This window comes from Cygnus olor, chromosome 5 (assembly GCF_009769625.2).
Source record: "Cygnus olor isolate bCygOlo1 chromosome 5, bCygOlo1.pri.v2, whole genome shotgun sequence".
NCBI classification, from domain to species: Eukaryota; Metazoa; Chordata; class Aves; order Anseriformes; family Anatidae; genus Cygnus; species Cygnus olor.
This window is the reverse complement of record NC_049173.1, coordinates 54,379,582-54,403,400: the sequence shown is the minus strand read 5'-3', so window position 1 is coordinate 54,403,400 and position 23,819 is coordinate 54,379,582. Positions and strand designations below refer to the sequence as shown.

Here is a 23,819-nt window from a genome sequence, read left to right as displayed (position 1 = left end):
CGGAGGATGGGGGAAGGGGGGGGGGGGGCGCCCCTTGCCCTCCTCTTCCTCCCCTCCTCTTCCTCCCGTCCCCTCCTCCTCCCCCCCTCTCCCTTCCTCTCCTCCCTCCGGCCTCGTCACCGGGAGCTGGGGCCCGGCTGCGGCGTCCCGGGGCTGCCACGGGGTCGGGAACGGGCCCCGGGGGGGCGGTGGGGGGGAAGATGGCGGAGGGAGGGCTGGGGGGGCCTGGGGGGGGGGGGGGAGATGTCTTCCAGATGTGGCCTCCTCAGCGCTGCTCGGCCCCGGCCAGCTGGGCCGGGGGGCGGCGAGCGGGGAGAGCTGGGGGGCAAAAGGGGTGGGGGGGACCCCAGGGGGTGTGTGTGTGTGTGTGTGGGGCAGGGACGGGGGGAGCGAGGAGGAGGAGGAGGAGAGGGGGAGGCAGGGCAGGGCCGGGAGGAGCAGAGGAGGAGGCAGGGAGCGAGTTTTTCCTGTCCCCGCAGCGCAACGTGAGTCACGGGAGCCGCGGCGGCGACAGCGGCCCGAGCCCCAGGATTCCCCGCGTCCCCCGTCCCGGACATGAGGCCGCTGAGGGGAAGGTGAGGGGGGGCACCCCCTGCCCCGGGGCACCCCCTGTCCTGGGGCACCCCCTGCCCTGCCTCCGTCCCAGCAGCGCCCGGCGGAGCCCACGGCACGGGTTCGGGGTGCTGGGGGTGTCGGTGCGGGTGTCGGGGGGCTGGCAGCAGGCCTGCGGTGTCGGGGAGGGGGCTGGAGGCTGGCACGCTGCCTCCGCGCCGCTGTTTTGGGGCTGGAACGGGCTGTTTTCGGTGTGACGTACCCCACGGGGCTTGGCCTGGTGCTGGGGGGGCCGGTACTTGCCTGCCCGAAGGATTTGGGGTCAGTGGGTGAAAAAGGGGGGGCGGCATGAGCATATGGGGCCGTTGTAGGGCGAGGGAGGGGTCCTGGGGGGGAAACGGTGTTTGTTTGGGGCCTGGGGAGAGGCTGATAGGGTGACGCGGGTGTGTTGGCACAGCACCCGGGGTAAAGGAGGTGTCGGCAGCGCATTTTGGGAAGCTCCCCGCGTGCAGGGACGGGGGCCACCCCGACACCGAGGCGGCCGGGGGGGCTGCCCCGGGGCGTGCAGGTATGGCAGCGTTGTTACGGCCCAGCCCGGGGCTGGCACGGTGTGCCAAGGGCGGTGCGGGCGGGCAGGGGCCGGGCAGCGCGATAGCGGCTTGGCACGCGGCGTGAGCGCCGCTGCAGGTGACCGGCGGGGCTGGCACGGTGCCGGGGGCTGGATCCCCGGAGATTTCAGGGGCCGCGGGCCCCACCGGACATGTCGGACACTTTCTTTCCCTGTAACGCTTCTCCCGTTTCCCTTCCCCAGGGGCTGACCGCGCGCTGAGATCTGCTGAGCCCCAGCCGTCGCCATGGCCTCCCAGCCCCAGCCCCTGCACCCCCCTTTGCCCTGCGCCTCGGGGGGGGCAGGACTGGCGGCCGGCAGCCCCGAGAAAGGTGAGAGCCCCTCGGACACCAGCCCGGCTCCTTACCCACACCTGTTCACGCGTGGGTTTTGCTGCCCTCAGCCTGGAGCAGGACTTCTCTCGGGGCCGTAGGGCTTCTTTTGGTGCTTTAGGGCTTCTCCCGGGGCTGTAGGGCTTCTCTGGGTCCTGCAGCACTCCTCCAACTCTCCGTCTCTCTCCGTGTCTCCCTCCCGCAGGCACCGCTCGCCCCAAACCTCCCATCCGGCCCAAGCCCCGCGTGCTGCCCAAGCCGTCCGTGCCTGCCAAGCCTCACCCGCCGCCGGGGCCGCGGCACCCTCGCCCCGAGCTGCCCTCGGCCGAGAAGATGAACCGCCTGGCGGGGCCCCAGCCCTACGGCGGGGGCAGCTCCGGGGGGGGCCTCAGGCGCCCCTCCTTCACCGTCAAGTCTCCCGAGACCCCCAACGGGAAGGGGCTCCCGTCCCCGCCAGTCTCGGCCCCCGAAGACTCGGGGTCGAGCCCCGCCGGCGAGATGCCTGCAGCCCCCCCGACGCCTTCCCGCAAGGGCCCGGCTCCCTTTAAGGTGACCCCGGTGCCTGTGGCGACCAAGCCGGAGCGATTCCCAGGCACCACCGTGGAGGAGATCCTGGCCAAAATGGACAGCAAGGAGGGCCCGGGAAGCCCCGACCGGGCCCGCCTCTCTCCCTTCTGCCCCGATGCTGCCCCTCGCTTCGGCTCCAAGCCCTTTGCCGCCGTCTTCAGGAGGCGCCCCAGCGGGGAGGCGGATGGAGACCCCCCCGGTGAAGCCCACCAGCCCCCTCAGCACGCTGGGGGGGAGCCGGGGACGGGGGGTGACAGAAGTTCAGTGGCTGAAATGAGGTGAGGGGCGCGGGGCCGGTCCCTGGGGACGAGGGACCGTGGGGGGAAAAAGGGGGGGGGACGGTGCTGCGAGCGAGGGGAATAACGGGGCTGGAAGGGAGCTGAGGTCTGGGCTCCGGCACGAGGCCGGTGTTCCTCCTAACCAACAGTGCCTTGAGCTGCCTTCGTGGGAAGGCTGGGTCACCCGCGACAGCCCCGGTGGTTTGTTAAAACCGCAGGAACGGGCCGGCCCGGTTAAGGAACTGCCTCCCTGCTCGCAGCCCTCTGCCGGCTGGGAGACCTGCCAGCCCGCTCTCCCCGCTGCCCAAGCGGGGAATATCGGGGGCTCGCTGCCCCTGGGAAACGCTCCCTTTTTCCCACCCTCGCTGTTTGTTTGTTTGTTTGTTTTTCCTGCTGGTCCACGCCCAGGGCCAGAGGCACCGGATCTGCGGGACTCCTGGCTGCGGGACGGGCTGGTGGTGAGCCAGCCCTTGGCTGTGCTCCCGCAAGCTGGGCACCTCTGGGAGCGGGGCAGGGGCTATTTTAATCCAGAGTGTGAGAAACTCGCTCTCCAAAGGATGAAAAACTTCCCAGCGAGGGCTTTGTAGCCTATTCGCCTCCCTCCCCTCTGCAGTCAAAACCTCGACTGAACCTAGCAGGGAATTAAGGGTGGCTACGGCTCACCCCACCGCCACCGGCGAATGGTTTGGGGCGAGGAGGCCGTGTGGGCTGGTGGTGGGAGAGAAGAGCGGGGTGCCCGTGGCATTTACCCTCCTGCCTGTCTCTCTGCAGCAGCGGCTCCTCCCCAGCCGGCCTGAGCTGTGCCGGGGACCCCCGCAGACTCTGGAGGCCGCCGTCTCCCCCTGACGTGAGTTCTCGCCGCCCCCTCCTGTGCCGCGGCTGCTCCGCTCCTGGGCTCTCTCCTTTGGGGCTCTCCTGTCTCCTCCGGGGCTCCCTCTCTGCGGGGTGCGTGTCTCTCCTTCCTCCCTTCTGGTGCTGAGCGCCCTCCCTCCGGGGAACGCGGGTCCCCCCCCGCCGTGCCCCCTGCTCCCCCGGCACGGGGCGCCCGGCTGCGGGGCCAGGCTCCTGGGACGGGCTCGGCAGGTGCCAGCCCCGGTACCAAGGTGGGGACGAGGAGCAGCCGTGAGTCACCAGCCAGGATTTTGGGTGGTGACGGGGACACCGAGCAGCGTGGCAGGGCTGGGGGGGGGGGGGGAATTAACCCCGACGGCCGCAGGCAGGGCTGGTCCCTCTGTGCCAGGGCGATGCTGGCATGTCCCGGGGGGGTGCCCGGCCCTGCAGCAGGGCGGATTGGGGCTGGGGGCGTTTCTGTTTCCTCTTGCTTCAGTTCTTCCTCTCCATGTCTCTCTCTGCACGCCTCTGGCAGGGGGGTGGGTGCTGGCAGGGGCGCTGGGGCGGCGGAAGGGGCTCGGACGGGGGCTCCGGGCACTGCCTGGCCCTGCCCAGCAGGGCACGGAGCGGGGCCGGGGACCACTGGGAGCTGCCGAGGCTGAGTCACGCAGGAAGCGGCCCCGGTGCTGGCAGGAAGCGTGGGCGCCTCCTGCCCCGGGATTTCGAGGGGATGGGACCGCAGCCGCGCTGTCACCGCGCGTCGGCAGAGGGGGGCCGGGACGTGGGTGATGCCCGGGGGGTTCCTCCTGAGTGACTTGCCCCCCCCCCCCCGTGCCCCCCACCCCGTTCTTCCCGCAGCTCTCCTCTCTCCAGCTGGGCACCCTCGGACCCCCTGGCTCCCCGAGATCCCCCGCCTGCCCAGCTCCAGCCCCGGGAGCTCCTTTCCAGCCCGCTGAGCCCTCCGCCTTGGCCCCCGGCTCTCCCGATGCCCCCCCAGAGCTGCTGGCCCCCGGCTCCCCCACCCTGGCCCCCGGCTCCCCCGACTCCCCCGCTCAGCCCCCGGCCCAGGAGCTCTCGGCTGCCTCCATCCAGGCTCCGGGCGCCCCGGCCGAAGCCCAGCTCGGTGCCTCCCGCTCCCCCGGCTCCCCGCACACTCCCAGTGAGGGGTCCCCCGCTTCCGCCAGCCCCCCAACACCAGGCACGCCCCGGCTGCCCCCCCGAGCCACCTACCCCCCCGGCTCTCCTGAGGCTGCCGCTGAGCCCCCAGCCCCCCCCAGCCCACCCCTCGAGCCCCCTGCCAGAGTTTCTCGTCCCCCGGGCTCCCCAGAGGGGCCCGATGACTCCCCTGCGTCCCCACAGTCCCCCGAGGGTCCCGATTTCAGCCTTCCTCCCCCCAGCAGGGACTCGGGGCTCCGACGCTCCTCAGAGGGGGTCCTGCAGCCCCCGCCCAGCGAAGGGCAGGGCATGGGGGAGCTGGGGGGCTCGCTGAGCGCCCTGCCCCAGCCCGGGGACCCGCCGTCGGAGCGCTCGCTGGGCAGCGAGTCCAGCTGGAGCCTTTCGCAGTCCTTCGAGTGGACGTTCCCCCCGCGGGGGGCGAGGGGGCTGCCGTCCCCCCCCAGCTCCCCCATCAGGGAGGCGGCCGACTCGGGGCTCTCTGAAGAGGACGAGTCAGATGGGGAGGCTGCGGGCTCCCGAGGGGACGGCGGGTCCCACAGGGCCGGCAGCTGGGCGGCGGAGGGGGCTCCGTGCCCAGGGGGGCCCGTAGCCAAGCTGGAGGCCGAGGGCTCGGCGGAGGAGGAAGAGGAGGAGGAGGAGGAAGAGGAGGCAGAGTGGAACAGCACCGTGCTCCACGTGACAGAGCCCGACCAGGACCCGGCTGAGCCCGAGCCCCCTGTCGAGGCCACCCCGCCAGATCCAGCCTCTCCGGAGGCCAAATCCTGCTGGGAGCCGGGGCCGGCAGGTGACTCTCCCGCCAGCCTGCAGGGCCCCGGCGGGCCAGGCCAGGAGGAGAGCTCCTCGAAGGCTCCCGACGCCCACCCCGACCCAGGCTGGCTGACCGAGCTGCTGGCGTCGCCCGGGGCTCGCGCAGCGGGACGCGGCTCACCGGAGGCCGACGGGTCGGAGGTGAGGACTCACGGGGAGCTGCAGGGAGGCGAGGCAGCAAGGGTTAACGCCCGGCTGCGCGTGTCTCGGTGCGGCCGGGCTCATTTTTCTGCGGCAGAGCCGTCCAACGGGTTGGGTGGAGGCTGAGCGCCGAGCGGGAGCAGCGCAGCGCCCGCGGGGAGAGCCGGGGTGGGGCTGGGCGGCGGGAGCCCCGCCGCGTGCGCGCGCGCCGGGAGAGCCATGGCCGGCGAGTCGGGGACCACGGCCATCCTGCGGAGGCTGCTGGCCAACCTGGAGCTGCGGGACGAGCTGGGGAGGGCTCGGCGCACGCAGGGCTCGGAAGGGCCCTGGGCAGGCGCGGCGGCTGTGGGTACCGGCAGCTCCCGGCCTGGGGCTTGCTGGGGTCGGGGGAGGCGGGCGGCGGGGTCTGAGCTCGCTTCGGGAAGGGGTCCTGCTTCGTGTAATGGTCCTGAGGGGGGCCCCTCACCCTCTGCGGTGTTGCTTTCTGCTGCGTGAGTAGGGGTTGCAGGAATCTCTAACGCTGTCTCTGCTTTTCTGACCCCCTTCCCCCAGGACCTGCTCGGCTGGTCGCGGAAGGACCTGTGCAGCGAATTCGGCATCGGGAGGTCCCAGCGGGCCGCTGCTTTTGACTGGAGCCGCGAGGCTGTAGCCAGAGACAGAGACTGGCCCGGAGAGGTGGGACAGGACCGGGAATTCAGGACCAAACCAAGCTGGGACACCAGCCACAGCGTGAGTGATGTGGAGCAGCAGGACAGGGCCTTTGGTGCTGCTGAGAGGGACTGGAGCAGCAGTTACAAAGGGACAGAGCTGATGGGGGACACGGGGCTGGACTGCGGCACCTGGCCCAAATCCCACGGCCTGGGGGAAAGCTGCCTGCAGGATCAAGACTTTGGCAAAGCCAGCTGGGGCGCTGGCTACGGCTTAGACAGCGCGGGCGGCAGAGAGGAGGTGAGCTCCGGGAAGACTGAATGGAGCAGGACCTACGGCGTGGGACACGGGCAGCAGGAGAACAAAGAGCTGAGCTCCAGGCAGCCCAGCTGGGCTGGCAGGTACGGCTCTGGGGACCCGGAGACCCAGGACGGGGAGCTCGCACCCGTGTGGGCCGGTGAGTACGGCACCGGTGACGCTGAGATCAAGGACAGGGAGATGGGCGCAGACTGGGCCAGCAAATACAGCGGCAGGGATGCTGAGAGCAAGGACGAGGACTTGACGCTGGGCTGGGCTGGCAGATCCAGCACTGGGGACACCGGCACCCTGGACAAGGAGTTTTGCCCCAGCAGGTCGGCCTGGGATAGCAAATACAGCAGCAGGGACATGGAGAGCCAGGACAGGGAGTTCAGCCCCAGCAGGCCAGCCTGGTCTGGCGAATACAGCACCCAGGACATGGAGAGCCAGGACAGGGAGTTCAGCCCCAGCAGACCGGCCGAGGCCAGTGACTACAGCACGAGGGACATGGAGAGCCAGGACAGGGAGTTCAGCCCCAGCAGGCCCGCCTGGGACAGCGAGTACAGCACCAGGGCCATGGAGAGCCAGGACAGGGAGTTCAGCCCCAGCAGGCCGGCTGAAGGCGGCGGGTACGGTGCCGGAGAGGAAGAGACCCAGGACAGGGAGTTCAAACCCAGCAGGCCGGCCTGGGATGATGAGTACAGCACCAGGGACATGGAGAGCCGGGACAGGGAGTTCGGCCCTGGCAGGCCAGTCTGGGCCAGCGAGTACGGCTCCGTGGCCACCAGAAAGGAAGATTTCAGTCCTGGCCGGCTGAGCTGGGCTGGCGAACGCGGCATAGCGCAGACGGAAGCGGGCAGTGCTTTCGGTGTCAGAACAGAAGACTTGCCTGGCTCCTCTGCCCCCCGTCACCCGTCCCCGGAGTCGGGCTGGGGCAGCAGCGACCAGCAGGAGAGCGGTGCCATCGGCCCCGGGGGCTGGATTGAAGAGCTGCGCCTCGGGGGAGCTGAGCACCACAACCAGTTCGGCGTCATTGGGATGGACCAGGTGCCCGACCCCTCCGGCACCGCAGCGCCAGCGGGAGGCCCCATGTCCTGGAGCGGTGAAATGAGCTCTGCGGACCTGCAGGAGCCCGGGGAGCCCCCGGGAGGCTGGCACGGCGATCTCCCTGTCAGCCCCTCGGCTCCTACCACTAGTACCAGCGAGGGTGGACCGGGTCAGATGGCCTGGGACGAGGACGGGGCAACCCCGGGCAGCGCTGCCCGGCCCCGGGAGGACGAGGAGGAGGAAGCAGGCTGGAGGCAGCACCAGGAGGCAGGTGGCTGGAGTACGGAGCTGTGCGAGGCTGAGGCCAGGCGCCAGGAGTGGGCCAGTGCCTTCGACGCCCGCTGTGCGGCCCGCAGCCGGGATTTCAGTGCCGGGGAGCCGAGCCCAGGAGACCGCGGTGCTTCGGCAGATGGGTAAGGATGGTGCTGGCGGTGGGGGCTGTGGCCCCAGGGATGGATCCTCCGGGGGTCTGGAGGATCTGGCAGAGTTAGCTCCATGCCCTTGTTTTGCCAAGGTGAGGGAACCTCACAGCCTCGTCTCAGCCAGGCTGAAGTAGCTGGGTATTTCCAAGATGATAAATTCCCACAAGCTGCCTAACCGTAAGGATGCTGGGAGGAGGGAGGCAAAATCCCCTCTGGGCTGGGGAGAAGTGGGGAGCCCCCAGCTGCAGGGGGAGCCCTGCAGTTTGCTGCTGCCGTCTCCTTCCTGGCCCAGGAGGACTTAGAGCTCCTCTGGGGATCACTGTTCCCTGCCCCTCTCCGCCACATCCCTGGGGCTGTGTTTTGCCAGGCAGGAGGGCAGTGAGCAGCCCCGATCCTCCTCCTCATGCCCCTTGGTCACCTCCCACCTTTGCCTGAGACTGTGAGAGCACTGGGGGGGTCTGACCCCTTTCTCTGCACCCCTGCCCCCCATAAAACCTGGTGGGGAGAGGTGACCTGAGTCCCCTGTGCGTCGGGGACCCTCCTTGCCTTCCTCAGCCCCCAGACTCCCCGCTAGCCTTGGGAGGGCTTTCCCTTAGCTGCAGCTGGGGGAACTGTGGGCTCTCCTCTCGTCTCCCACAGCAGGACCCCCATGGACATCCGCCTCTCGGACCCCAGCCCACCCTTGGGTGCTGATGCTCTGGCTGAGTGCACCGACGTGGGGCCGAGCCCCCAGCTGGAGCCCCTAGCCTCAGAGGCCCCCCGGGACGAGGACGAGCCCAGCCCCGCAGAGGACGGGGACCTGGCTGCTGCCCCCCCTGCTGCCGGAGGCTGGTGGCGGGACCCCGCCAGAAGCAGAGAGCCAGGAGGAGGCCCCCTGGGACCACCCGGATGGGAAGAGACTGCAGAGCTGCGAGGAAAAACCCTCTCAGCCCGAGGGACCTGCGGAGCTCTCTGGGCAGGAATTCACCTTTCTGGAGGTGAGCGGGCAGGGGGAAGCTTCTGCCTCCCCCTCGTTGCAGCCCCGATCCAGACGGGCTGCGGGCACGAGGCCGCCCTGTGCTGTAGGGCCACCGCTGCTGTGGGTGTCCATAAAGCCCGGTGGGATGGGTGGGTGGGCCGGGGGGGCCTGGGACTTCCCTGTGCTGGGTGCTGACCTTCCCCCCGTGGGTTTCGCAGGACACGGAGGTCCTGGACAGCACCGTGTACCGGAGCAAAGCCAACCTGGGCCGCAAGCGGAGGCACCGGGCGCCCGCTCTCCGCCCCGGGGCCACCTCCGAAGGGGACAGCTGGATCTTCCAGGACTCCACAGGTGAGATCCCTCAGGGTGGCGACAGCAGGACAGGGACATAGGGGCAGCGTGGCCTTGGCAGAGGTGTCTCACGGTGATGCTGTCCCCGCAGAGCCCCGTCCAGCCCGCGCAGCGGTGTCCTCCGACGAGGAGGCAGCAGAAGAGCCCAAGAGCCGGCGGGTGCGAGCGTCCCCGTCGGGCAAGGGCGTCAAGGTGCCGCTCTTCCCCGGCCTCAACACGTCCGCCCTCAAGGTAAGGGCCCAGCAGGACCCCAAGGACGTGTCCCAGCCAGGGGTAGGGGACACGATTCCTCAGCTGAGGCAGGTTGTGGGCATGGGGGTGGCCGAGGGCAGGCAGCGTGGGGAGGGAAAAGGGTGCGACGGGAGGGCTTGGGGGCGGCGGGGAGCGCCCCTCTGACTTCACCTCTCACACCCAGGCCAAGCTGAGGGGCCGAAACCGCTCTGCCGAGGAGGGGGCGCTGCCAGCAGACAGCAAGGCAGCCCCCCCCAAAGGACCCCCACGTGCAGCGCTCCAAGTCCTGCAAGATCCCCGGCCTGGGTGGGAAGCCCCTCACGCTGCCCCCCAAGCCGGACAAGTCCTCAGGGTGAGTGCTGGGGGCTGCGGGGCGGTCCTGCTGGGGAGAGGGGTGTGAAATCCCCCTGTGGGCGTGATGGGGACCTGTGGGGCGCGGGGTGGATGTGCCAAGGTGTCGTCTGTGGGGCTGTGTTGGAGTTCCACGGCCCCGAGGAACCCAGTGCCCCGGGCTCGTGTTTCTGGTGCTGGCAGCTGGCCTGGGGGCTGGAGCGGGGAGCGGGGAGGAGGCTTGCTGGGACCGGCATTGCCAAGGTCCCGTTGCCTGGGAGAGTTGAGCTGCTCCACCCTAAACAGTGCTTGGGACGAAGCCCTTAAAGCCACAGCTTGAAGGCTGCCTCCGCAGCCAGCCGCAGCCCGGCTCCCTTCCCGCCCGACTCCTCTGGGGAGTGGGAACAATCCGGGGGTCCTGTTGGCCGGGTCCCCCCAGGGCTTTGGGAGAAGCCCCCAGGGCTCTGGGTGTGTTTTGGGGGGATTTGTAATGATGCAGCTCCATCCTCCCAGGTCGGACGGCTCCCCCCCCACTGGCTGCAAGCGCTGAAGCTGAAAAAGAAGAAATCATGAGCTGATCTGGCGGGGTGAGTACCGGCACGGGGGTGACACCGTGGGGACGGCTGGGACAAGGGCCAGAGGGGACGTCCCTCCAGCTCCGGGTCACCCCAGGGGCTGGGGCTCCCTGCCTGGCTCCTGACCGTGTCTCCCCCCTCCCCGTGTCTCTTGCAGGCTCGCTCTCCTGCCAGCGTGGCCCCGGGAGGCTTACGGCCAGCTCCCCCAGGACCAGGTCTCCCCCTCCCCGTGGCAGGACACACACACACACATCTATGCACTTTGTATGATGCTCGCAGGGTCCCCTCCCCAGTCACTTCCTGCCCCCCTCCGAGGCCCGAGGGACTCCCCCAGGGTCTCTCTTCCTCTGCCCACCCCCTCAGCCCCCACGTTTCCTGGGGGCTGGGGGTGGTGGTGGAAATCCACAAGCCCCCCTCCCTCCCCCTCCCCCTCCTATCACCCTCCAGACCAAGAGCAGCAGGTCATTATTTTGGTGCCACTTTTCAGGACAATAAAACTTTGTTGGTTGGTTCGGGGGGGTCCTTCGTTCTTCCGTAAGCTCCCTGGGCCCCAGGGCTGTGCCCCAGAAGGGGGGGTCCCTGTCCCCATGGGGCGGGGGGGACCCTGGTGCGGGGACAGCCACCAGGAGGAGCTCTCTGCCCTCGCATGCCTGCAGCCGGGATGGGGAGCTCACCGCTGTGCGGGGCGGGGGGGTGCCCGGGGACACCCCTGCACGTCCCTGCAGCCTGCCTGGAGGTCAGAAAGGTGCCGGGAGGCAGAAATGTGGCTTCCTGCGCTCACCCTCCGTCCAGATTGTGCCCCCGCTCCCTCCTGCTTCCTCTCTGTCTGTCTCCTCCGTCCCTGGCGTGGCAGCAGGGCTGGTGCTGGTGATAGGGTCACCCTGGGGGAGTGGGGACGGGTCCTGGCCCTAAACCTTCCTGAGAAACTGAGCAACCAAGCCTCCACCCGTGACTCCAGCCATAATCCAAGCTGAACTGCCCGTGCCTGTGTTCCGGCTGGGGTTTCTTTCCTTTCTGTCCTGTGCAATCCCGGGAAAGACTGGGGGAGCTTGTGAGTCTCCCCAGGCAGCTTCGCCTGCAAAATGCAATCCCTGGGCCCCCTCCGAGAGCTGGCTGTGCCCCGGGCCCTGTCCCCTCCCCACGATGAGGAACCCCAAGCTGATTTTTCCCGGCACAGCCTAGCGGAAAGAGGGAGAGACAGATGCAGAGATGGAGCCAAGGAGTTGTTGCTTCCCTGGTAGGATATGAGTAACTCCAAGCGACTTCAGAGGAAGTCACCAAATCCCATGCCGAGGTAAAATCCAGCTCTGCTCTTCCTGGCACGCAGAGTTTGGGTACGTGGGGAGCTCAGCCCCATGGCACCGCTGGGTGCCCCGCTTCTGCCGGGCTGTGAGCGGCCCCACCAGCCCCCGGGGAGCTGCACAGGATACGGCCAGCCCTGGCTCCGGGGCCCTCTGCCACACATGTGAGAGGTTTTTGTGCAGGCTGGGACAAACATCGCATGGCGACAGCACCCCGGTCCGAGCCAGAGGGAGGATTTTTGGGTACAGGATGGCTACTAATGAGCTCTACTGCACCCTGGGTACCCTGACCCACAGCATGCCTTGGGAAAGTTTTCAGCCATTAGCTGAGCTGAGGTCTCCTCGCCCCTGGTGCCGCTGAGCCCTCGGCTTTATCAGGGGCTTGGGGCCGGCAGATGCTTCGGCTCCTGCTGAAGCTGCAGAGGAATCTCGGCTGCTTATCTCTGATTGCATCCAGTTGTCGCTGCCCCCTCCGAGCCTCCCCGTGCTGCTGCAGGGACGTGGGATTTGCTCCAGCACTTCAGCTCTGGCTACTGAGCCTCGTGAATTATTGCCTGGGGACTAAGAGTGAGGTTACCTGCAGCTGCTGATGGGGTCGGAGGTGGGGCTGCAGGCGTCTGAGCCCAGTCCAGCACCCAGCAGGAGAAAACTGCTCCTTGCACAGCACCTCTGTGCTGGGCTCAGCTCCTCCTGCTTCCCCTTCCCCGCGGGGCCCCCTCTCCACATTCCTTCTGTCCCCTGGTGGGACGTAGCAGCGTAGCAGCGGGGGCACTGCTCAGCCCCCTCCCCATCCGCTGCTTTTTGGCCAGGCATTGCCTTCGCCAGGCTGCAAAGGGTTACCTGTTCTCCTGTGCTACCCACAGAAGACAAAAATAGTGGGGATTGTTATTAATAGTGATCTTCATTACCCGGGCTGGAACATCTCCCTTTGTAGCAGTTTCTGGCAATACCAAGGGTCTAATTAGCATTTTTTTTATTTCCCTGTTTTATTCAATTCATTAGCTGTCTTAAGTAATGGCTTCATCAGTCTTTGGGTTTTGTGTGGTTCTGTCTCCTTTTTCTCTTTAAAAAAAAACCAACTTAAAATATGAAGTTAGCAGCCCTCATATCTAGGCATTGAATTTTAACAGCCTTTTCTCTAATTCTTCCACGAAATGCCGACCTTTGCAGCTCCCCCTTAGCAGCTCCTTACAGGGTTAACGTTTGGCTTTCAAAGTTGACTCTGTCCCAGCTAATCAGAATATTTTATTATTCATTGCCCCCCTTTCAAGCCTGATTAAGCCCCCCATTTGTTCTCACGGGGCTGAGAGCTGGTTCAGATTTGGTGCTTCTCCTCCCACAGCCTTATTTTGGAGACCCCCTTAGGGCTGCCCTGTATTTCAGCAACCAAATTACCTTGCCACCCCCTCTTTTTTTTTTTTTTGGTTTTAACACTGGTTTGAGGGGCCAGCCGTGCTGGCGGGTGGGTGGTGGTGTCACTTCTGTGCCTGGCTCAGTGTTCACGCTGCTGCTGTCCCCAGCGTGCCTTCGCTTCACTCTGAATCTCGCCAACTGGTAATTTATCGATTTTTAATGGCGAAAGGCACCTCTCGTCTCCGTGCTGTGAGCAGCCGAGCCCCGTGCTTGTCTCAGCCTCTGCAGAGGCTCGCGGCTTATTGGGCTGCGTTTTGCAAACACTTGGCTTGTCAAAGGCTGCAGCTGCGAGAGCTGAGCCTCGGTGGAACAGCGTCCTGCACCTCAGTCCTGCTTCCTCCAGCGTTTCTTGGTTTGGAGGTGATTTTTCATCTCTGGCTGATCTAAAGGCATTGCTGCTTTCTGCTCCACCTTACAAAAAAGTCAGCATAGGATCAACACACAGTGAGGTCCCTGGGGGCTCTGCATTACACCGTGCTGGTGCAGAAGATGCCTCAAAATGTTCCTTCACTAACACAAGAGGCCAATTCCCCTCTCCAGATTTTGGGTAAATGGCTCCCACAGTGCTCAAAAGAGGGCCCTGGCAGTTTGGGACCGCTCCGCGCCACAGCTTTGTGAAAGGCAAAAGCTCAGATGCAAAATGTAGGATCCCAAGTGCCAAATGCCCGCTGTGAGGTCCCAAATGCAAAGCCCCAAGTGCAAAGCCCCAGCTGCAAAATGCTGAAATCCTGGGTGCGACGCCCCAACTGCCGAAGGCCACCTCTGAAATGTGAAATCCAATTCCCACGTCCCTGGGGGGTGGCAGAGTGGTGCCTGGCTGTGCGCCCCTGCTGCCCCCCAGGAGCTGCTTCACTGTGTCCCAGCACCCAGCCTGGGCGCTGGGGTGGCCGCGAGTCCCTGCAGCGGGGGGCAGCGGGGTTATCGCCCGGGCTGACGCTTTGACACTTGGGTGAGAGCCTGGTAAGACCCCTAGGAGGGAGCCGGGGCAGCCAGATGGGAGGTGTGTGTGTGTGGGGGGAGCTGTGAAATTTCCCACGGGGGTTCCCCATCCTGTCCCATCCCACAGAGGAGGAGGAGGAGGAGGAGGAGGAGGAGGAGGGCGGAGGGCGGGTAGGAAGGGGAGGTAACGCGGTGGGATTCGTCAGGCCGGGCTCAGAGGGCTGGAGGAGGTCGGTGCTGAGCCCAGGGTGCCGGGGATGAGCTGAGCTGAGCTGAGCCCAGCGGCCGGCGGCATGGAGGAGGTGGCAGACAGCTATGCCTACGGGGACAACGAGACGGAGTGCGAGTACGAGGAGTGGGGCCCCTCGCTGGCCCTGCTGCCCACCATCTACCTGCTGGTCTTCCTGTTGGGCACGGCGGGCAACGGGCTGGTCCTTTGGACCATCTTCAAGGGTGGCCGCGAGCGGCGGCGCTCCGCCGACACCTTCATCGCCAACCTGGCTGCCGCCGACCTCACCTTCGTGGCCACCCTGCCGCTGTGGGCCGCCTACGCCTGGCTGGGCTACCACTGGCCCTTCGGCACGGCCGCCTGCAAGGTGAGCAGCTACCTGGTCTTTGTCAACATGTACGCCAGCGTCTTCTGCCTGACGGGGCTGAGCTTCGACCGCTACCTCGCCATCGTGCGGCCCCTGGCCACGGCGAAACTGCGCTCGCGGGTGAGCGGGCTGGTGGCCACGGTGGCCCTGTGGGTGCTGGCGGCCCTGCTGGCTCTGCCGGCCCTGGTGCTGCGGCGGGCGGCCGCGCTGGGGGGGGACGCCAAGGTGACCTGCTATATGGACTACGGGGGCCTGGCCTCGCCGGGCACCGAGGGCGCCTGGGAGGTGGGGCTGGGGCTGTCCTCCACCGCCCTGGGCTTCGTGGCCCCCTTCGCCGTCATGCTGACCTGCTACTTCTTCATCGCCCGCACCGTGGCCAGCCACTTCCGTCGGGAGCGGGCCGAGGGGCCCCGCAAGCGCAAGCGCCTGCTGACCATCATCGCCGTGCTGGTGGCCGCTTTCGGGGGCTGCTGGCTGCCCTTCCACCTGGTGAAGACCCTCTACGTCCTGATGGACCTGGAGGTGCTGCCCTGGTCCTGCGGCCTCCACGCCTTCCTCAACAACCTCCACCCCTACTGCACCGGCATCGCCTACATCAACAGCTGCCTCAACCCCTTCCTCTATGCCTTCTTCGACCCTCGCTTCCGACGGGCCTGTGCCGCCCTCCTCTGCTGCCGCCCCCCCGGCCCCGGGGCTGAGCGCTCGGGCAGCTTCTCCTCGGGGCACAGCCACCCCCCCGGGGGCAAGGGGGGGCCGCCTGGGGGGGGCAAGCTGGACCCCGCCACCCAGGAGACGCTCTTCCGTGCCTGAGCCCCCCCGCTCCAACCCCAGCACCCCCCTGAGCTGGTCTCCTCGGGGAGCGGCCCCTGTGTTTTTTTTGGGGACCCCCCTCCTCTTTTCTCAGTGCCCCAGAGCCTGGCTTGCTTTGGGGAGCCCCTTCCCTGCTTGTGGGATACGTTTGGGGGGGGGGGGGACTGAGGCACGGGCTGGTGGGTGGGTTCGGGCAGGGGCACCGCCTGTGAGATTTGTGACAAATAAATGAATTTTGGTTACAAAAAAAAGGAGCAGAGTATACGATTCCCTCTGGGGTGATGGAGAGGGTGGTAGTGGGGGACTGCATGGGTTGGGGGGTTTGTGTTGCTGTGTGTGTGCGTGCATGTGCACACTGGGTGGGTGCTGTGCCCCCCATGTGCCCCCTCCCATGCCCCCCACATTCCTGAGTGCACGCCGTGTGTCTCCACACACTTTGGGAAATGCAAAAATTTCCATCCCTAAGCACTGCTTTGCCGCATCGCAGCGTGGCGAGACCCGAGTGAACACCCCCCCCCCACCCCAAAAAAAAAAATCCTCCGGTGCACGGGGTGGGAGCTCAGCCCACTCCAGTGGGAGGCTCTGATTGCATCAGGCAGCTGTCCCGTTCTCCCAAATCCCCGTTTGAGGTTTTTATCTTCCTTATCTGAGGCCAGATAGACCCTGAGTGGTTCTCCCCTGGGGCTGCGAATGCCATCGAGCAGCCGGGGGCCACTGCCTGCACCCCAGGCCAGCACCAACAGCACCCCCATGGCATGGGCAAGGGGCCAGTTTGGGTCTGGACGGTGTTTTGGGGACCCCATCCCCTTCCCCATCCTCCCGTGGCGCCAGCAGGACAATGGCCTGCGATAGCCAGGGATTTTGATGACCCACCAAAACGCTCTTCTCCCGTTTCCATCTCCAGCCCCAGCCGCTTCCTGAGGCTTCGCTCTAAATAAATCTTCCCCCTATTTGCTATTTACATCCTTCATTTACTCGCGATTAACTATCCTGTCTCCTTGGCCTTTGTTCCCACTTGGAAAGGATGCGGGATCATTACTTGGTTCCTCGCGGAGCTTCCCGTTGTTTCACGGGGGGGAGGAGGGCTGGGTCAACCTTCCCGCCTGCCCCGTCCTTGTTTTGGGATCCTGCTGAGCCATGCTCATCACCCCTCAGGGACGGCCCTTTGTCTCGATGCAGTAAATAGGGGAGGTGGCTGGGGGAGCCTTGGTTTGGATAAAAGCAAAGGGGGTGCAGCCACGGAGGTGAGCCTACTGGGGCTCTTTGCACCCTGGCTGGGGCTTTTTTGGGGTTTCCCCATGGTTTCTGGCTTGGGCTAAGAGCCAGGGGGGTTGGGGTGCTGGAAATGCTGCATCTGAGACCACGGCCCAAAGGGAAATTTGGGGTGTTTACGGTCAAGGTGCCCTGTTGGAAAACGCAAGGTAAAGAGATCCTGGCTCCTGCTTATCCATCCACCCGTCCACCCTTCCTTCTCCTCACCCCCCTCTCTATCCTCCCAGCTACCAACCCTAAATAAACTGGCCCTGAAGGCGGGCAGAGGGAGCCCCATTTTGTTTTTTTAGTAGCCCAGGCATGGGCAGCTTCCTCCCAGGCGCGGCGGCCAGGCGCGGAAATAGACACGGGGCGCCTTGCCAGCGGCGACGGGAGCTGCGGACTTTCTATCCGGCTGTTGGAGATTTCCCTTTTCCCTCGGAGGAGGGAAATGCTGGGCCGAGGAGTCTCTGGGGGGAAATGCAGGGACACTTCAGAAAAACAAGGCCGGAGAGGGGGGGAAGGGGCAGCGGGTCCGGACCAACGGTCGGAAGGAGATAAGGAAGGTGTTGCCTTCCTGCGGCAGCGCGGGGGGAAAGGCGGCTGCGGAAAGATGAGGAGGGAAGATAGAGGGGATGGAGGGGGGTGGGGAGCCCTGCCAAATCCCTGCCACGGCCGGGAGCATCCTCGGGAAAAAAATGGGCACGCTGGGGAGCTGGGGGTGAATTTGGGTGCGCTGGGTGCCTTGAGAAGTGATGCTGTGCCTTGCTGTGGGGGCCTGGCTGGCCGCAGGGCTCCAGCGTGGAGTGGATGGCCCCGGTGGGGACATGGGCACGGTGGGGATGTGGCACTGGAACAAGGTCAGTCTGCACAGGGAGATAGGTGCGATGGAGAAGCCAACACAGATTGGGACAGGAGACCCAGGAGCCTCCCAGCCCAGGACGGGAGGCTCAGCTCCAGCACCCAGCTCCCAGCTCCCAGCTCCCAGCTCCCAGCTCCGCGTCCCACCGGAGGTGCAAAAATAATTTCACAGCGTGCCGAGCCGGGCTGATGTCCCCAGGTGTCCCGTGAGGCCAGCTTGCCTTTGAAGTTACCTCCTTGTTTACACTTTCACGCTTTCCTCCCCAAAGCAAACGGTGGCATGGAGGGGTACCCACATCACCGATGGTCCTTGATGCAGTGGGTCCGGTGCCGTGGCAAGGTGGGGTGCAGCCCCAGTTTGTGCTGGAAACACATAAATTTGTCAAAACTCAGCTTACACGTTGGGCAGAGGAGGTTTCAACAGACCTCGCAGCTCAGAAATAACTGAGAAAATAATTATTGGGTGAGAAACGTCTGCTTTCCTCTGCTCAGCCCCAGAGGGGAGAGCAAGGGGGGAGATTTCAGTCATTCACTGCCCTCTTGTGTCTCCAGCACACGAGCCCCTGGGCTACCCACCCAAAATCTGTCCCCATGTTGGGCAGCGAGCCCTGGTGAGCCCTTGGCAGCCCTTCACCAGTTTGTGTGTGTTAGGAGAAGAAAGAGCTTCAGGTGTTTGTGGAAAGCTCCGTGGACCTTGGAAAGATAGAGTTTAGACTATAAATAATGAGGGGATGGGCTTAAAGGGGCTAAAATAGGTTGAAATTGAAGGAGACTTTTTTTTTCTTTTTTTTTTCCCCCATGTTTCCAGCAGCCCATGTGCCTTCAGCCAGCTAAGGGGTGACAGGCTTGGAGGGTCTGGTTGGACCCCCAGCTCCTGGTGTGGGTAGGAGATGGAGGGAGGGAGGAAGAGGAGGGAAAGAGGGGTGGAGACAGATGGGTGGAACAAAAATGGGGGTGTTGGGGTGAGGCTTGGGAAGGGAGGTGTGGGTGGGGTACGTGGAAGGGGGGATGGAGGGATGGAGGGAGGGAGGGAGGGATGGATGTGTGCATGGCAGGATGGAGGGCTGGATGGAAAGATGGATGGACAGATGGCTGGCTGGAGTGGGTGGGTAGATGGTTGTATGGATGGATGGAAGGAGGGATGGAGAAATGGGGCACCCTGTGGTGGCTCAGTCAGGTGAGCAGGATGTTCCTGTCCCCCCGACGTGCATGGCTGGGGGTGGGAATGGGGGAGCTATGGCAGCACCGGGGCTGCCATCGTCTGGCAGCTGCCCCAGCCCCGTCCCCAGGGCCACGCGTGCTGACAGGACACAACACAGCTGCTGCCCGACCTCTGGGCTCCAGCCCATAGGAACAGCCCCGTGGCCCCCGCGCGAGGGGCCCTGGCCGCCCCGGGGAGCCGGGTGACACCACGGTGACCTGGCCGCCAGCAGCTGGGCCCCGCCGCGCTGGGAGGTGCTGCCGGAGGAATAACAGGAAGCTCCAGGAGGGGAAAACACGGCTGATGCCTTCTGCAGGTTGTTTTCCACCTCCTTCCCGGCCGGTCCTGCGCGTCCCCGCTGCGCGCCCATGTCCCCGGCACTGCGCTCACGTGCCCCCCGCCCCAGCCCCAAGACAGGCTGCACTGGTGTTCTTTATTGTTGAGGTTCAGCTCTGAAAAAGTGCTCACTGTTACAAAAGTACACGTTTATAAAATGTGCTCCGTACAAAGACCGGGGGGGGTTCGAACTTGGCGTTTCCCACTTCGCCTTCCCCATCCAGCAGCGCTTGCCTTAGTGTGGGGAAGGGGGAAAGAAAGGGGAAAAGGAGGAAAGAGAGAGAGAAAGGAAGAGAGGAGAGGAGAGGAGAGGAGAGGAGAGGAGAGGAGAGGAGAGGAGAGGAGAGGAGAGGAGAGGAGAGGAGAGGAGAGGAGAGGAGAGGAGAGGAGAGGAGAGGAGAGGAGAGGAGAGGAGAGGCGATTCGAGGAGAGGAGATTTGAGGAGAGGAGAGGAGAGAGATTTGAGGAGAGGAGATTTGAGGAGATTTGAGGAGATTTGCGGAGATTTGAGGAGAGGAGAGGAGAAGAGAGGAGAGGAATGGAGAGGAGAGGAGAGGAGACTCGAGGAGACTCGAGGAGAGGAGAGGAGACTCGAGGAGAGGAGAGGAGACTGGAGGAGAGGAGAGGAGAGGAGAGGGGAGGAGAGGGGAGGAGAGGAGAGGAGAGGAGAGGAGAAGAGGGGAGAGGAAAGGAAAGGAAAGGAGCGGAAAGGAAAGGAGCGGAAAGGAAAGGGAAAGGAAAGGAAAGGAAGGAAAGGAAAGGGAAAAGGAAAAGGAAAGGAAAGGAAAAGGAAAGGAAAGGAAAGGAAAGGAAAGGAAAGGAAAGGAAAGGAAAGGAAAGGAAAGGAAAAAGAAGAAAGGGTGAGGGTATGGCTGAGGGAAGGAGAGGACAACAGGAGGGCAGGGCGGCTGCCTCCATGCCTGGGCGCTCCCCAGCTCGCTGCAGGACTGGACGTGGCTGTGGTGTGGGGGCACCTGGCGTGGGGGCTGGCACCCTGAGGCAGGTCCCTGCCCTCCCCACGCAGGGCAGCGAAGCACGAGGGAAGGCCCTTTTGCTTCAGAAAGGCAGAAAATTGGTCTGGATGAATTCAAGGATGCTGGGGAGCTTTGAATTCGCACTTTCTCCTCCGTCACCCAATAACAGGGTCAGGAACTGCTGGGGGAAACACATATTTTGTCCTTGGTATCCAGAGGCTGTTCTGGTGGGGCAGGGGCAGACACCAAAAAGAAAAAAGGGACCCCCAGTGCCTCCATCCCAGGAGGCAACATCGGTGGGCTCTGCTCTCCTGTGGGCCTGGGGTTTGTGGGTGCAAACCTGCCAGGGATCCAGCCTTGCTGTGGGTGCAACCCCACCACGGGTACAGCCTGACCGTGGCCCCATCTCTCCTCGGCACGGCTCAGGGCTGCCCACTGCAGGACTCTCACATCCCCCGGATCAGTGCAGGACATGGCGAGGGGGCTGGGAGCCTGCGCAAGGCCGCATCCCTGCGGGGTTCTGCTACGGGGACCGCTGTGATTTGCACCCAGCCTTCTGCCTTCACGCTGCTACCAGGGCTCCCGGCCCCAGGAGATACTCGGTGCTGGGGGTGGAGTCATCAAGCCAGCACATTGCCTTATTTTTCCCCGTTTTTCTTGTCTCTTTTTTTTTTTCTTTTCTTTTTTTTTTTTTGTTTGGTTTGTTTTTAAACTGTGCATCTACACTCCAGCTACACGCATGGAAACACGGTAAGAAAATAAAACAGCTCATGGGAGGCCCCTCCTCGGGATGCATCCGGCAGGCAAGCAGCCCCAGGGAAGGGGCAAGGGGGGGGCTTTCCCAAGCAAAACCCACCCCGGGAGGCCAAGGATGGGAGCAAATGCTTCTTGGCAGCAAAGTGCTATGTGACCACAGGGGTTTTACAGCTGGGGTGGAGGCAGTAGTCCTCAGCCCTACATGCTGCAGGAACGGCCACAAAGACGGTGTAAAACGCACGTGGGAGCAGTGGCCACCCTGGCTGGGCAGAGGGGCTGTTGGCTTTATTTTTTCTTCCTTTTTTTTTTTTTTTTTCCTTTGGAGTTCCTTTTGCCTCCTAATGATGAAATCAGGACAGGTTCCCCAAGCCATCTGGCACCTGGAATGGCCCTGAACCTGTGCAAAACTTAGGAGGAGGAGGGAAAGGAGCAAAAAGGTGGCTGGTGAAAGCCATGCCCGGGAGCTGCTCATGGGGCTTCAACTCTTGTCCCACCACCAGGAACGATGGCCCTGGGGCTGTCTGTGAATCCGAGCGGTGGCAAGGGTCACCAGCGAGGCGCAGGTCTGTTCCCCAGCGGGCGGTGGCACTGAGCTGGGTGGCAGTGCCATGTCCTGGGCTTGGCCCCCACATTTTGGCAAGGTTGCAGAGCACAGGCAGGGTTCAGGGAGCTGGAGGCTGCCGGGCTCTTGCTCCACCAGTGCTGTTTATGGGGTGAAAGTGAGGATTTCCATGTTTTTCCCCCCAAGGCAGTGGGTGCGGGCATCCCCCAAGGCACACGCTGCTTTTGGGGGGGTCTCTCTCCCAAATGGAGGTCCCTCCCTCCCCAGCTACAGCCCCTGCTCCATCTCCCACAGACTGGCACCGCGTGGAGGCTCCTGGCCCCAGGACCCCTCCCCCCCCCCGTGTTCCCCCTGTGCCACCGCCTCCACCGGCCCCAGGAGCTGGGGGGGCTCCAAGCGCCGCTGGGGTTCATGGCAGTGGTGGCGGTCCTGGGGGGGAGGGACCAGCTGGGGTGAAAATTCCCCATTTCTGGGCAAAAGAAGAGGGGAACCGTCCCCCGGTCTCCCCACCACAGCCAGGCACGGGGAACAGCAGGAGGGGACAAGGACAAGGCACAGTCCAGCGTCCCCACCAGGCGGTGGGGGGCCGGGGTGGGGAGCGGGGGAGGCTAGGGGTGGCTGGGGGCAACGGGGGCGAGCCCCCCGTCCCAGCCTCCCTGGCCATACCTAAACCTCCTCGTCCTCGCTGGCTTTGCTCCAGCGGTGGCAACAGTTGGCCGTGATGCCCAGCAGGAAGTTGGTGGCCACCGAGGCGATGGAGACCACGAAGCCCACGAAGGCGATGAAGAGATAGTCGTCCAGGGTCAGGGTGAGGTGGCAGGCCTTGAAGCTCTCCTCCGTCAGGGAGAAGAGGGGGACCCCTTTCACCTCGAGGGGGGCCTGGCACTTGGCCAGCTGTGAATCTGACAAGGGGAGCGGCGTCATGGGCCGGGGATGCCATAAATTGTGGGGGTAGGGGGGGACACGGTGGGGAACGGGGCCACCTACCTGAGGCGCAGAGCTGGATGCGGCTCTTCAGCCATTTGAGGAAGGGCTCCATGGCGCAGCCACACACCCAGGGGTTGCCGCCGATCCGCAGGGTGACCAGCCCCGTCAGCCCCTCCAGGGCATCAAGGCTGAGCGCCGACAGCCCCCCGTAGCTGAGGTCCAGCTCCCGCAGCTGCGCCAGCCCCCGGAACGCCTTGGGGTGCACCTTGCACAGCCAGGGGTTGTGGCTGAGGTCGAGGCGCAGCAGCTCGCTAGCCTCCAGGAACATGTCGGCTGTCACCAGGCTGAAGTTGTTGTAGCTCAGGTCCAGGTGGGTCAGGCGCCGGGCCCCGAGGAAAAGCCTGGTGGGCAGGGTCTCCAGCGAGTTGTTGCGGAGGTCGAGGACGCGCAACTGGGCGTAGCAGGCCAGGTAGCCCAGCGGGATGCTGGCGATGCGGTTGTGGGCCAGGCTGAGGTTGCCGGTGTCCAGCGGCAGCTCGGCGGGCACCGAGAAGAGCCGCTGCCCGCTGCAGTCCACCGCCTGCCCGCGACACGTGCACAGCACCGGGCAGCCCGCCCCGGCGCCCGCCGCCGCCACCACCGCCGCTGCCGCCACCACCCAGGGGCCCAGCAGCATGGCGGGCCGGCGGCCAGCCCCTGGGCCCATCTCAGAGCCCAGCAAGTGCCATGCCGCGGGGAACGGGGCGGCCAGTGGGCCTCAGCGCGGGGACAGCCCGCCGGCCGCACTGCAGCGGCATCCTCTGCCCGTCACAGCCTGGTGGGGACCATCCCGGGGGGGGCACCCCTCCGCTCACACCGAGGGCTGCTGGTGGTGGCCGAGGAAGATTTGGGGAGCAGAGGTGGGCTCTGAGCTAGCCAAGCAATGCTTGGGGTGTCCCGGAGACATTCGGGGGGCCCACCGTGTCCCCCCCCAGCACAGGGCTGGTGTCAGGCCGTTCTCAGCTGCCTGCGGAAAAGAGGGGTGAGAGAAACCCAAGCTAGCAGTAAGCCCTGCCGGGGGGGTTGTGGCTCACAGGGCATCCACACCACCCCCGAGCCCCCACCGTGCCTCTGCCAGCAGAGCCTTTAAGCACAAAGAGGGCCCCGACCCCACCGGCTTCGCTTTGCTCATCCTGGCAGGCGGTGGGCAGAGCCAGGGGCGTACCAGCCGTCACCGTCAGCTCTGCCCGCTGCTGGGGACACCCTTCTTGCCTGGCCCCCGCAGAGATAACCTCATCCCCATGCCTGGCCCTCCCTCCGCCACAGCATCCCTTGCCCAGGCGGCCCTGCTGCCTGGCCTGCTCTCGCTCCCTGCTGCCTGGCCGTCTTTGCTCCTTCCTCCCTCGCCCCGAGCGCCTGTGCTCTCCCCAGCTCCATCTTTTCCCCACCTCAGCCGTTTTTGCCGTACAAATTGCCGCCCCAGCCGCCCCCCCACCCCTTCCCCGCCATGGTTGCCGATTCCTCCGGTGGTGCCGGGGGACGTCGGGGTCCCCAGGATACTCACGCTGCCTGGGGGACAAAGCAGGGCTCAGCTCCCCGGAGCCGCTAGGCCTGGGTGGTCAGGCAGGGGTCCTCGGGTGGCCACCAAGTTGGGCAAGTGGCTTCTGCAGCCGCAGCCAAGGCTGCTGCCGAGCCTGGCAATTGGAGCAGGTCTTTCCCCACCTCCTTCCTCCCCTCCTCCTCCTCGTCCTCCCTTGTCTCTC

The 23,819-nt window shown here is 65.2% G+C and overlaps 3 protein-coding genes across 4 annotated transcripts; 2 read left to right on the top strand and 1 right to left on the bottom strand.

Annotated features, from left to right (window-relative positions):
- The first annotated feature begins 26 nt into the window (after window positions 1-26).
- On the top strand, window positions 27-10,663 carry TNKS1BP1 (tankyrase 1 binding protein 1). The gene is given in 14 exon segments (XM_040558910.1): window positions 27-163; window positions 480-575; window positions 1,364-1,491; window positions 1,697-2,336; window positions 3,108-3,183; window positions 4,026-5,291; window positions 5,844-7,696; window positions 8,345-8,522; window positions 8,524-8,682; window positions 8,882-9,014; window positions 9,106-9,245; window positions 9,430-9,597; window positions 10,089-10,162; window positions 10,308-10,663. Coding segments are annotated over 11 exon segments (4,758 nt in total). The 5' UTR covers window positions 27-163; window positions 480-575; window positions 1,364-1,406; the 3' UTR covers window positions 10,149-10,162; window positions 10,308-10,663.
- Window positions 10,664-13,978: 3,315 nt separating this feature from the next.
- On the top strand, window positions 13,979-15,446 carry APLNR (apelin receptor). The gene has a single exon (XM_040558911.1). It carries the CDS (start codon window positions 14,097-14,099, stop codon window positions 15,207-15,209), a length of 1,113 nt encoding a protein of 370 aa, XP_040414845.1. The 5' UTR covers window positions 13,979-14,096; the 3' UTR covers window positions 15,210-15,446.
- A 4,252-nt stretch (window positions 15,447-19,698) lies between these two features.
- On the bottom strand, window positions 19,699-23,819 carry LRRC55 (leucine rich repeat containing 55). 2 transcript variants are annotated; one of them, XM_040559751.1, is made up of 4 exons: window positions 23,621-23,819; window positions 22,138-23,083; window positions 21,817-22,052; window positions 19,699-21,290 (listed from the first exon to the last, which is right to left on the bottom strand). In XM_040559751.1, the coding sequence occupies exons 2-3, from the start codon at window positions 22,781-22,783 to the stop codon at window positions 21,817-21,819; spliced, it is 882 nt and encodes a 293-aa protein (XP_040415685.1). In that variant the 5' UTR covers window positions 22,784-23,083; window positions 23,621-23,819; the 3' UTR covers window positions 19,699-21,290. The 2 variants fall into 2 exon arrangements, with proteins under 2 accessions (XP_040415685.1, XP_040415686.1); XM_040559752.1 differs by having other exon boundaries at window positions 19,777-20,010.

Excerpts from the sequence above, each read along its gene's own strand:
- LRRC55 (XM_040559751.1), bottom strand. The coding sequence starts at position 22,783 with ATGGGCCCAGGGGCTGGCCGCCGGCCCGCCATGCTGCTGGGCCCCTGG. Across the intron at positions 22,053-22,137 it reads CATCCAGCTCTGCGCCTCAG|ATTCACAGCTGGCCAAGTGC; the intron begins GTAGGTGGCCCC and ends TCCCCTTGTCAG.
- APLNR (XM_040558911.1), top strand. The coding sequence starts at position 14,097 with ATGGAGGAGGTGGCAGACAGCTATGCCTACGGGGACAACGAGACGGAG.